The sequence below is a fragment of the Tasmannia lanceolata genome, unplaced genomic scaffold (assembly GCF_043159265.1).
Source record: "Tasmannia lanceolata isolate RefF3 unplaced genomic scaffold, GAP_Taslan_0.1 ptg000020l, whole genome shotgun sequence".
Classification (NCBI taxonomy): Eukaryota; Viridiplantae; Streptophyta; class Magnoliopsida; order Canellales; family Winteraceae; genus Tasmannia; species Tasmannia lanceolata.
Window position 1 is genome coordinate 8,640,589 of NW_027518697.1, and position 11,865 is coordinate 8,652,453.

General features: G+C 39.8%; 1 protein-coding gene and 1 long non-coding RNA gene across 3 annotated transcripts; one reads left to right on the plus strand and one right to left on the minus strand.

Moving 5' to 3' along the window:
- Positions 1-692: 692 nt before the first annotated feature.
- On the plus strand, positions 693-5,010 carry LOC143854075 (LEAF RUST 10 DISEASE-RESISTANCE LOCUS RECEPTOR-LIKE PROTEIN KINASE-like 1.1). 2 transcript variants are annotated; one of them, XM_077363826.1, is made up of 4 exons: positions 693-1,560; positions 2,937-2,978; positions 3,178-3,444; positions 3,764-5,010. In XM_077363826.1, the coding sequence occupies exons 1-4, from the start codon at positions 756-758 to the stop codon at positions 4,690-4,692; spliced, it is 2,043 nt and encodes a 680-aa protein (XP_077219941.1). In that variant the 5' UTR covers positions 693-755; the 3' UTR covers positions 4,693-5,010. The 2 variants fall into 2 exon arrangements, with proteins under 2 accessions (XP_077219941.1, XP_077219942.1); XM_077363827.1 differs by lacking the exon at positions 693-1,560 and adding an exon at positions 1,640-2,617 and having other exon boundaries at positions 3,764-5,006.
- A 2,781-nt stretch (positions 5,011-7,791) lies between these two features.
- On the minus strand, positions 7,792-11,003 carry LOC143854076 (uncharacterized). The gene is made up of 2 exons (XR_013237358.1): positions 10,704-11,003; positions 7,792-8,143 (listed from the first exon to the last, which is right to left on the minus strand). It is a non-coding gene; the product is annotated as an uncharacterized LOC143854076 (long non-coding RNA).
- Positions 11,004-11,865: the final 862 nt, after the last annotated feature.

An 11,865-nucleotide genomic window follows, 5' to 3' on the forward strand; every position in this document is an offset into this window, starting at 1 on the left:
AGCACAACATTGTTTTGATATTTTCACTATCTAGTAAGAAACCTGAGCATCGATCAAGGGCAAAAAAAATGAAAAATAATTGGATACACTATTTGGCAAGTATGTGGAAAGAGATAAATGTGATATAGAAAGACCGGAATGTAAAATGACAACATTTGCATCGTCGATTTCCTAAAAGCGTGAATGATGGAAAACAAGGTCTATCTAAATTTGGATTGTCGATCTCCTAGTTGGTCTTTTACTAAAAATGACAACATTTCCACTGGTCCTTCCACCCCATTGAAGTTTAGTCGACCAACAAGAGCAAGAACTATGGATTTATTTCTGCTCTGAAATTTCCCTAAAATTTCCCTTCTTTCTATGTCTGCTTCCAAAACCCCCTATTCCAATCTCTTGCAAGCTCCATATTCAAGCTTCTCTTCCCCTATTCCAATCATCTGATCAAGGTGGCGTCCATGGCAATGGCCATACTTGTAGTAGGATTGTCCAATCAAAGGATCCTATCACATCCACGTGGCAGTGGCCATACTCTTGGGCTAGAAGAGCCTATCATTTTAACATTTTCTAGAAGAAAAGTCTAAAGTATAGGAAAGTTTCAACTCTGCAATTACGTGGAAATTTTCATTCCAAAACGCCTTTTTGAGTCTTGTGGAAAATCCAAACTTGACTGGAGTGACTGGAGTGACTTGAGTCTCTGCTTTCAAGTCTTCACTTTCTTTTCCTATAGATTGGTTCACGTTGATAATCGCCCCACCATGAGAAATCTTGGAGAATCTCTCCAAATGCATCAAGTGCTCTTGCTGTCATCTCTAATCGTCCTCTTCTTTACTCCAATTTCCTTTTCCCAACACCAAGATGAGATCTCTGTCGACTGCAGTCCTTCTCCTTTCCCATGTGGAACCATCACCCTTAACATTAGTTGCCCTTTTCACGTTGATAATCGCTCCCTGGATTGCAGCTATCCAGGGTTTGAAATCACCTGCAAAAACAACATTGCTCCCGAGATAAAGATTGGTTCCATGATATACCAAGTGAAGAAAATCGATTACAAGAATCGGATCCTAACTATTGCTGATAATGATTTCATGGGGAAGAAATGCCCTGATCCGCGTCCAGAAAACACCGCCCTCAATATGTCATTATTTGAATATCCTGATGGTCATTATCAGAGTATCAGCTTATATAACTGCTCAACCCCGATTCACAACTCTGCATTCCATGAAGTTGAATGCCTTCCAAAACCCGGAAATTATTTCTACTTTACGTTGGCCCCAGTCGAAATGTCCATATTTTTTCAACATTGCGGTGTGACCTTACTTAAGAAGATTTCTAATAAGAGTGCTAATCGTCTCCTGGGGCTTAGAGATTTGAGTATTGACGATCTTGTGAAGGAGGATTTTGATGTAACGTGGAGAGTGGGGCTGTGTAGCCCTTGCCTCACCTTTGGAGGGTTCTGTGCTCCTAATGCAAGAGCTCCTGCTCAAGAACCTACTTGTTTCTGCAGCAACCAACCGCATCTATTCTTCCCGCGTCCAACCCCACCACCGGCACCCTCTTCTGGTACGATCCTTCTGTTGGGTCCCACTCGATTCTTCTTCTTATTATTATTTAAACTAGACTGGCAAACGGGTGGGCCGGGTTGGGTGAAACCTTCACCAACCCAACCCGTACGGGTCCAGGTGGTACAGGCCGGCTCACAAATGACCCGAAATCTTACAGGTCACTATTTTGTGAACCCAAACCCAACCGATACGAGCAACGTGGACAGGCACCTCACCCAGTTTTTATTTTATTTATTATTATTATTATTCTTTTTTTCTGATTATGAACCCATTGCTTATATATGTAGTTATCTGCCCATCCATGTTCAACAACAGAAATTACATGTTACTAGATGTTAGGACTAGACTATTTGTCTGATTTTTTGGGCAATAGGCAATCCAAAGCAAGGTCCATCAAGTCACGGTTCGGACCGATCAATGGTCGGTCCCACTATCTGATCATGATGCCCAAATTGATTTCCTCAAATGATGGGACTCAAAATCAGAGAGACGAGAAACTCGGATGGAAGTGGAACCGAAATCATTTTCTTTCTTTGGGTTTTTAGTGCCCATTTGGAAGATGCTCGAATGGGTTTTTCCGGGCACCCGCGGGTTTACCTAGTTCAGCCCAATTTAGACGGATAGGGCCTGGCTGGGTCAAATTTGAACGGGCCACTAATTTTGTGACCCAGACCCGTAAATTACGGGCGGGCCGGCTGGTCCCGCGGGTCGGGTCACTTTTTGCCAGGTCTAATTTAGACATAATAGTGGGCCAATAATCGGTTGGGGCCTTCACCATCGGTTGCCACAATCTCAAACGAACAGGGCCTAAATCCTTAGTATAAAACTAATCGATTGACATAGACTAATGTGGCCAAAGAGCATATGAAAGCCTTCTCAAATTGCTTGTTGTCCATATGACCAATACATGTCAGATGATGACCTCTTTTTTCTAATGGCTGTCGGTTTTGCTCTTTAATGGGGTCTTCTCCCTGAATGCTTTGAGTGTAACAAGCAGGGAGGTCATTGGAGTATAGATGAGACGAGACAGAATTTCAATAGCCATATTATGAACAGTAAATCCATTTTCACTTCTTTGCCTATTTCTCTGAAAATTATTCTTTTCATATCTTCACCATCACTTGACTTGTTACAAGCAGAATTGGAAAAGAAGCATAGAGCATTTCACAGATATAGATGGTGTTTCTAAGAGCATATAATTCTGTATAATCATTATAACATAAACGGGTTGGACGGGAAGTTTTGACAGGATTTTTGCATGGTGCAATTAATTTTATTGATTTTTTAATGGGATACGTTCTTTTGTTTTAGGAGGTCCACATTTCTTTCATGATTGAATTTTTCACTAATCTTCTTCACATTATTATTTTGCAGTTACACTGAGGTTAAAGAAGGCCAGCAACATGACCATTATAGGTATTTTACTGCCCATATAAAATAATTGTTGCTTCTGGTCAGTTGCTTCATTTCTCACTAATTGAAAGATCATGATTCTGTTCTTTATTATATCTATGAAAATGTGCTTCACGCCTTCACACCTGAAGCTTCTTTCAAAAACGGGCTGACAATTACATCTATTAAACATTGGTTCTAAGAATCATCCCTCCTCTTTCAGGTGTGATTTCAGGAATTGGGGCCCTCATAGTATGCATTATCGCCTTCGTTCTTTTTAGGTGTTGTTGGAAATGTCTCCGTTCCAATTCATCAGCCCTCCTCTCTCGTAGCAAATCATTAGACCCCTCTTCCAAACAAGACCTCGAGAAGTGTGACAGCAACTTCTTCCACACCAGTGTCTTCACCTATGAGGAACTTGAAGAAGCCACCAACAATTTCGATCACTCTAAAGAACTCGGACATGGGGGATTTGGTACCGTTTACTATGGTATGTCAATCTCATCTGTTTGTGAATTCAGTTTATCTTCCTTTGGTATGTTTCTTATGCTTCTGTAATGTAGAAATATCCATCTCTCAATTCATTTTGTTGTGAAAACTGTCTAAATCAATGAAGATTGAAGCACAAAGAAAACAAAGAAATTAGACGAATATGAGATTTAAGTCCCAAGCGCTTCCATTATTGATTGAGATTAAAAAATACAAGATACCCAAATGGGTCTACATGCAAGACCTTAAATAACACAACAATTATTTTTCTTTAAATTTACATTGTTCAATTTGTCATTTAGAGTTTGATTTTTATACAGGCAAGCTCAGTGATGGGCGATCTGTCGCAGTCAAGCGCCTATACGAGAACAACTACAAGCGTGTCGAACAATTCATGAACGAAGTTGAGATCCTCTCCAGCCTACTCCACCATAACCTTGTCTCTCTATATGGGTGCACCTCCCGCCATAGTCATGAGCTTCTCCTTGTCTATGAATTTGTCCCCAACGGCACCGTGGCAGATCATCTCCATGGCGTCTGCGCACAAACTGGGCCTCTCACGTGGCCTACCCGAATGAGCATTGCCATAGAAACTGCTGGTGCACTTGCATACCTCCACGCCATCGAACCTCCAATTATACACCGTGATGTTAAAACCAATAACATTCTTCTAGACAACAATTCCCATGTCAAAGTTGCAGATTTTGGCCTATCTCGCCTGTTCCCCGTGGATGTCACACATGTATCGACTGCACCACAAGGAACACCTGGCTATGTGGATCCTGACTATCACAAGTGCTACCAACTTACGGACAAGAGCGATGTTTATAGCTTTGGAGTGGTCCTTGTCGAGCTTATATCATCCAAGCCGGCAGTGGACATCTCTAGGCATAGGGACGAGATCAATTTGGCTTACATGGCAATCAATAGGATCCTCAATCATGCCTTGCATGAGTTGGTGGACCTGGGTCTCGGGTTCGAATCGGATTATGGGGTAACAAGGATGATTACTTTGGTGGCAGAGTTGGCTTTTAGGTGTTTGCAAGAGGACAGGGTGGTGAGGCCTTCCATGGAGGAGGTTTTGGAGGTGTTGAGAGGGATTGAGAGTGATGAGTACCCGACAAAGAAGGTAGAGGAGGTCGATGTTACATCTGATGATGTCGGACTGATTACGAAAACTCCGTCGTCGCCGGATACTGTGATGGATCCATGGGTCAGCAGGTCTACAACACCTAACACTAGTGGGTAGTGATAACTGTTTTTCCTCTCCCTCTGTTTCTCTCTCAGGAATTCTTTCTAAATGAATAGCAGCTTGTAATGAGTATATTAATCCATAAGCTGCTCCAAGAGGATGCTTAAGATATGTTCTATCTTTTTCTGTTTTTGGAGGTTTCAGGGGATCATGAGAGATTAAAAAAGCAATAGCTTTGAAATTGAGGGTAATGTAAATACTAATGGAGTTTCTATAGCGAATACTGGTGTGCAAATTTGTGGGAGTGATTGTTTTTATTATTTTGGTTTTAATTTTAATCAATATGGTTTGTATGATTTACTTGTGCAGAGAGAAATGAAAATTGAAGTAGAAAACCTCACTTTTGCCACCAAAGTTTGCAAATGTTCATTTTGGTTTAAGAGTTCTTCAAAACTCAGCTTTGCCACATTGATTTCCTCTGCGTTCTGAAAAGGGAAATGATATCTGCATTCTCTTCTTTTGATAATGGTTCTTAAGTAGATTTATTTAAAAAACAGCAGCCATAATTCATACAAACAATGGGTACAACTCATCCCTCAGTGATTACAGCAGCAACTCTCCAAACCGCCTCACTACCTCTTTGATACAGTACTCTATCAATACATTACACACTGTCCTTTATATACAAGTTAATAAAGTATTCTATCCATAGAAGAAGAGAGAAAAAATGAGCAGAGCCTCCCTCGAAGCCAAGTGGTTGACGTAGATGGTGAGTTTCCCCCTCTCTTATCACAGTTATCTAGCAATGGCAGAAGCTGGAATATTATCAGTTGCACCGCTGTTGATAACCTTCAAGGACTCTGTATAGGAATGTATGTCTTTTTTTAGTAGCTAAGTGGGGATTGAACCTCCGACGTCCGAGATGTAGAACAAAGCCTTAACCACTTGAGCTAAGGTGCAGCATCTTCCTTGGAATTTCTCTTCTATGTTGGGATTGAACCTCCGACGTCCGAGATGTAGAACAAAGCCTTAACCACTTTAGCTAAGGTGCAGCATCTTCCTTGGAATTTCTCTTCTAAGTTGGGATTGAACCTCCGACGTCCGAGATGTAGAACAAAGCCTTAACCACTTTAGCTAAGGTGCAGCATCTTCCTTGGAATTTGTCTTCCTCCTCAATATAGCCAACAATTCTGTGAGCCAGCTTTGGATAAAAGTTTTTCAAGGACTAGTTGATTTACTTGACAAATCTTAAATACCGACTTCTAGGCTGGACAGAATTGGTGCCTAACCCTTCCAATTTCGTAACCAGAGAACAAATATGTCTCCATTGACATATGCATAGCTTTGTGGAGTCATACTAAGTGTCCTAATTAGTCACTCAAACTTAGGTGGTGACTCTAAAAGTGGTTTGAGCTCTAACCAAAAATCAGATCTATTGATCAATAACAGTCAAAAGGTTTGCCTTCATCGAAATTTACGGCTAGCTCTGTACATATGGTTAGGATGGATATCCAGAAAATGGTTTAGGGACGATTGATCTGTGTTTGGACTGGTCAAAAGAAATTAATTATAATCTTCTTTATTTCTTGCTCATAGTGGAGTTCTCATTGACTCACTTGTCGTCATTAGCATCTTCATCGAGCTATGCATATCTCTTTAAGAGTGAGTTCTACCCGTGCCAACAAGTGGTATCAGAGCCGGGGCATGGTAACTCCAGTATGCCCTCGAGGACATAGAGAATCCCTCGAGGAATATCCAAGTTCTAATGTCGCCCTGTGTGGAGGGCTTTTGGGGTTCCATGTAAAAGCAAAGATCCCACATCTACAAAATGAAAGAGATGTGGATGGGATTATAAGAGCTTGGGCACCCTCCCCTTAATGGCTAGCTTTTAAGGGTGAGATCTACCCTGGTCCCTACGAAAGATTGACTAGCATATCGAGATTGACTACCATATTATTCCTGAAAAACTACAGGACAATGTCATTCGTACTGCTCATGTTTCTACCACAGTCCAACATGTTGATATCTTCACTAAAACATCTGGCGCTTTTCATTTCCGTGCGCCTACTCGCAAGTTGGGTGCGGAAGAAGTACTTTATACTTAGTTGGTATGGGTTTTCGGAAATACCTTCTATGTGTAAACAAAAGAAGGTATTTTTCCTGTTTCAAAGGTTTCATTAGATTAACTTTTGTAAGGGGAGGGAGACATTTATGTTGGACCTGTCCTTTGACGGATCATCTTGGATAGCAGAATCCAACTGGTCACTAGAGGGTTTGGTGACAAAAGTGGCCCTTGAACTGCGATCAGTGAAAGGGGTGTCAACTTTACGGTGTTAGTGTTAAGGAGCTTGACATAATTTTTTGGCCACGTTTGGAAACCCACAGGATTTAGATTTGGATTTCTCACTCTTGCAGTTGAGATTTGGAACTGGATCAGAACCTTAGATTTGCAAATCAACTACAACAGTGAAAAAAATCCGATTTGCAAATTTGTTCTGTAAGACATTATTTGGAAATCAATATTTGGAAAAAAAAATCCAATTTAAGATATATATGTGGGTCTATCTATCACTCCCCTAGTGATAAATCGAACCCACATATCTTAAATCGACCCCCCTATCTGTCTGTCTCTCTCTCTCTCTAACCCAGAGAAGGCGGAGTCGATTATCACTGCCCTAAAACTAGGGGAGAGTTGGTTTTTCTCTAACGCTATCCCAACCCAATCGGAGGAAATGCCAAGGCACCCTGAGCTGAATTCAGGTTGAATCGGTCCAAGTTGCGCCCCTAGTGATGGCCCATCATATCAACAGTCTCGATCATCAAGCACATATGCCACATGTGCATTGGATCAGTCATTCTCATCCTAAAGAAATCATATTCCTCACATCTCAATAGATTATACTGAAGAAAATTTTAAAAAAAAAAGTAGAGAAGAAACGTAACATGGACATCTAAGCAAGAACTTGAACCAATCGCCTCACGGCCAGAATTAAACATACTTGGTGTGCCACAAAGAGGACCAGCGAATTCAATAGCACTCTTTCTGATTTTCGGGAAAAAAAGCTATCAAACTTTCAAAAGAATACCTCAGGCCGCCCAGTTGCAGAAAACAATAAATCTGGCCCAAAACTACAGTAGGAAATTCCATCTGTCAGAATTAAGAAGCATACTGGAAAAATTCATACATATTGAAATAACAGAGTAATTTAAAACAAACACAACTAATTGTTCTTGAAACTCAAAAGGTTCCCTCAAAACACAGCTGAAATTAGTAGTTCTAAAACATAAAGTTGCAAAACATGTTACTAGAAGAATCTCCCCTTGAAACCCCCCCCCCCCCCCCTCACCAACAGACTTAGCGGACAGTTTTTAGAAAACCACCCACTATCTGTGATGGAATAGGGATTATATATGGAGAAACCCATCTGTCATGCCTTTGTAACTACTTGGATCTCTGCCTCATCTTTCGACGCTTCCTCTTAAGCCTCCTCATGCGCTTCTTCTTCCACTGCAAGAATTATCACAGGTCTAGCATTAGAGAGATTATCAGATAAAAGAAATAGGTGTTTGTTGAATGAAAGAAAATCACAGGAGCCAAGGAAAATCACAGGAGACGTGAAGAAACTGAGTTGCTCATATATGAAATGAAAAAAAGCGTGGTACTCGGCAGCTAACAAGTTCTCATAAGATATACTGCTGGCAAAGTGAGGAGATACAGTGCCTCCCAAAAAAACAAAGAGTAATAAATCCTTCTATTTAACTGTTTCAGGGTAACAATTGCAAAGAAAAGAAAAGAAAAGAAAAGAAAACAAGACATAACATTATCACTCGATAAATGATTTGTTCTGCCTGTTAATTATCCCCAACTCAACCTTCCATCAACCCCCTTAGCCAACACTAGAGAAGCAACTACTTCAATCTTATATGCATACCCTGACCCCCAGTTCAGGTTTAATTAAAAAAATACACTGTTTCGACTAGAATTGGCCAAAACAGTAGGTGTGTTACCCAATTTGGGGCCCGATACATGATCCATATCATGTCCTGTTCATATAAATATACAACCTCATTTTTTAAAATTTGATTGATTTTAGGCCAAATTTCAAAAATGAAAATAGATCTATTAAAGTCAACCACAAAAAAAAATGAAGCATTAATATTTTGATGGATAACTAGCAGATTCATATGATTCTGGGAGTTCTCCATTCTAGATTAAAAAAAAAGAAGAGAAATACTACTAACAGTATTATAGACAGCTGACAGATTCACATGTTTCCAGGAATTCTCCATTCTCGACAAAAAATACTACTAACAATTTTTTTGAATTAGCTAAAACTCGAAACCATGAATGATCCCTTGCATATTCATTGTTATAATAGGGGTTAAGGTTTTACCCATAAAGATTTTATTGTAGTTTTTTGGTTTATCCCAGCAATATTTCATATTCTAGAAACAGATTGATGTGATGTAGATTGTTTGATTGTTCTACACATATATTAGGCTATGTCCATCTACTAGACATGCATTTACTAATTTTATATCTCTTTCCATTTTATTTAGCATATTCTTAGAAGTTTCGGCATGAATTGGGTTTTTCCTAATACATGGTCCAACCTTCTTAGTAAATTTAACACCAAAAAACTGGGAAAGGGAAAAGTTTGTGGAATTTGATCCCCTTTCGTTGTAGCCTGCAGTGTGTGGAATGGTTAACAAGCTTATCTGAATTATCAAACTTCATATCAGCAACTGGGCGAGAGCTGATTTTTCAGAATTGGTCCATCTCATGACAGATACTATTTGATGATGGCACGAGGACATCAACAAAAAGGGGCTTATATAGATGAGAATCTAAAATTGCACTAGGCAATCCTACGCACACAAACGGTGGCCCTCAAACAGATAGTTAAAACAAAAATGAATAACCAAGGATGCAACACAAACAGAAGTCCCCTGACTGAAGGGGGAAAATCACCCATAAGGTGCAATATTCAGAAAGGAGTGGACATTTTTTGTTGAACGAGGACCACCATCAATTTTTCCTCTTCTTCTTTAAGTGGCAGTTAGCATACACAACTTATTGCACACTGGTACCAACCAGTGGGCGGTAACAGGGTCACCATGTTTTGCTAAGTACACAATGAAATAGGAATATAGCAAAGAACTGGCTTACGATTTGTCAAAACAGGTTTAAATTTTTTAAAATATATTTACAAATTTGTCAAAACTGGTGGTTTTTTTAAAATTAAGTTTTTACAAAACTGTTGGTTCCTCCCCCTGTAGACTACTTACTAGTCATGCAACCAAACATCACTTTACCAAGTAAATTCCAAACTTGTATCCTCCCAATGACTACTTACACCACTACTATACTACGTAAATACCTGCGAACAATCCAACCCTTACTATATCATGACATGTAAATGTCATTATTTAAGCTTATTTTTCATTTAAAATCAGACAATCTGCTTAAAATCAAGCACTGGCTATGGAAATCAAGTATCACATGCAGATCTTGAAATGAAAAAGGAAAGAGAAATTAGTACTAGCCTTACCAATCTAGAATTCACTAACAGAGAAAAAAGGGAATAATATATGCTTCCAAAATCACCAGATCCATCATATAAATACAGAAAACAAGAGATGATCTAAGATCACACACAATATATCCAAGAATCAGTCATAGATAGATCTAATCCATTTTAACAGTCAAGAACAATCATAAAAAGATAGAAAACAAGAGTTAATCTAAGATCGAGTAAAATATATCCAAGAACCTATCATCGACAGACCTAATCGATTTTAACCGTTAAGAACAATCATAAAAAGAAAGAAAACAAGTGATAATATAAGATCGAGTACAATATATCAAAGAATCTATCATAGACAGACCTAATCGATTTTAACAGTCAAGAACAATCATAAAAAGTTAGAAACAAGAGATAATCTAAGATCGGGTACAATACATCCAAAAATACCTATCATAGGTAGACCTAATCGATTTTAAGAGTCAATAACAGAGATCAAAAAGAAAAGATAAAGGCACACAGTGTTAAGACCGAAGAACAGACCTTGGCCCTCATCTTCTCTTTCACTCGCTCGCTCTGCTCTTACAAAACTCGGCGGATTTATCCTCTCACCTCGAAGAGGGTTTGGGAAACAAAGAGTGGGTCTCTTTCGGTATTTATAGGGCTAGGGTTTTGGAAGGATGAAACCCTAATCGCCTTTAACTTGTAAAGAGGGTATTTCGGTCAATACGTAACATAGGTATTGATATTTTTCTGCTAGATATTAAGAAGACGCGTGGCCCGTATATACCTACGGGAACGTCCAATTTTGAGCTGCCACGTGTCCATTCTAATTAAACATCATATGAGGGGTACTGTGGCAAAGCCTGATTAGTTTAATGTTATCGGACCACGTAACATTTTAATGGTAAAAAAAAGGGCGATGGAAAATTCGCACCCCCTTAAGATAAATCGCACACCTGTCACGTTAAAAACCGTTAAAGTCTACCGTATATCCTCGTTTACCGTGGTGCGAATTATCCTATAGGGGATGCGAATTTATCATTGCCCTAAAAAAATGCCTTTGGGTGATGCGGATCCAAATTAGTTCAACTTGGGCGGGCTCAACCCGAACCCGACGGATTCAACCCGGAAAAAAAAGTCGGGTTGGGTTGAGTTTGGGTGGAGTTCAGGTTCACGTTGAGTTTGGGTCGCGTTCGGGTTGAGGGCTTGGGAAACCCGACCCGAGTTAACCCAACATTTTTAATCATTTTTTTTAGTTTTTAAGCTTAAAATCTCGGGTTGGGTCGGGTTGAACTCGGGTCGGGTAGGGTTCGGGTTGGCAAAAAGGGTTCTCCAGGGGTCGGGTCTAGCTATAATTTGGGTGTTGTGAAAGGAAAGAAATGCTCGTATCTTTAAAAGGCGTGCTTAAAAGCCCAAATGTCATATTCATTAAGTTGATAGCCTTAACCATAGTCTGGGTGATGATCCTTTCAACCTTAAGGTTCCTATGACCTCTTGTACGGTTGGACATTAGGAGTGTGCAAACCAAGATCATTCCATTGGGTGGTCAGCTGAAGCTCAACTAGATGGATCTAGCATCTAGCATGGACAACCCAGGAAAATCAATAGTATGCGGCCCTCTTAAGAGACCACCATAGTTCGACAAGGTGGACCTTTTTCCTTCGAATGGGAGTCGAAGGAACAAGTTTGGAGGGCTATATTT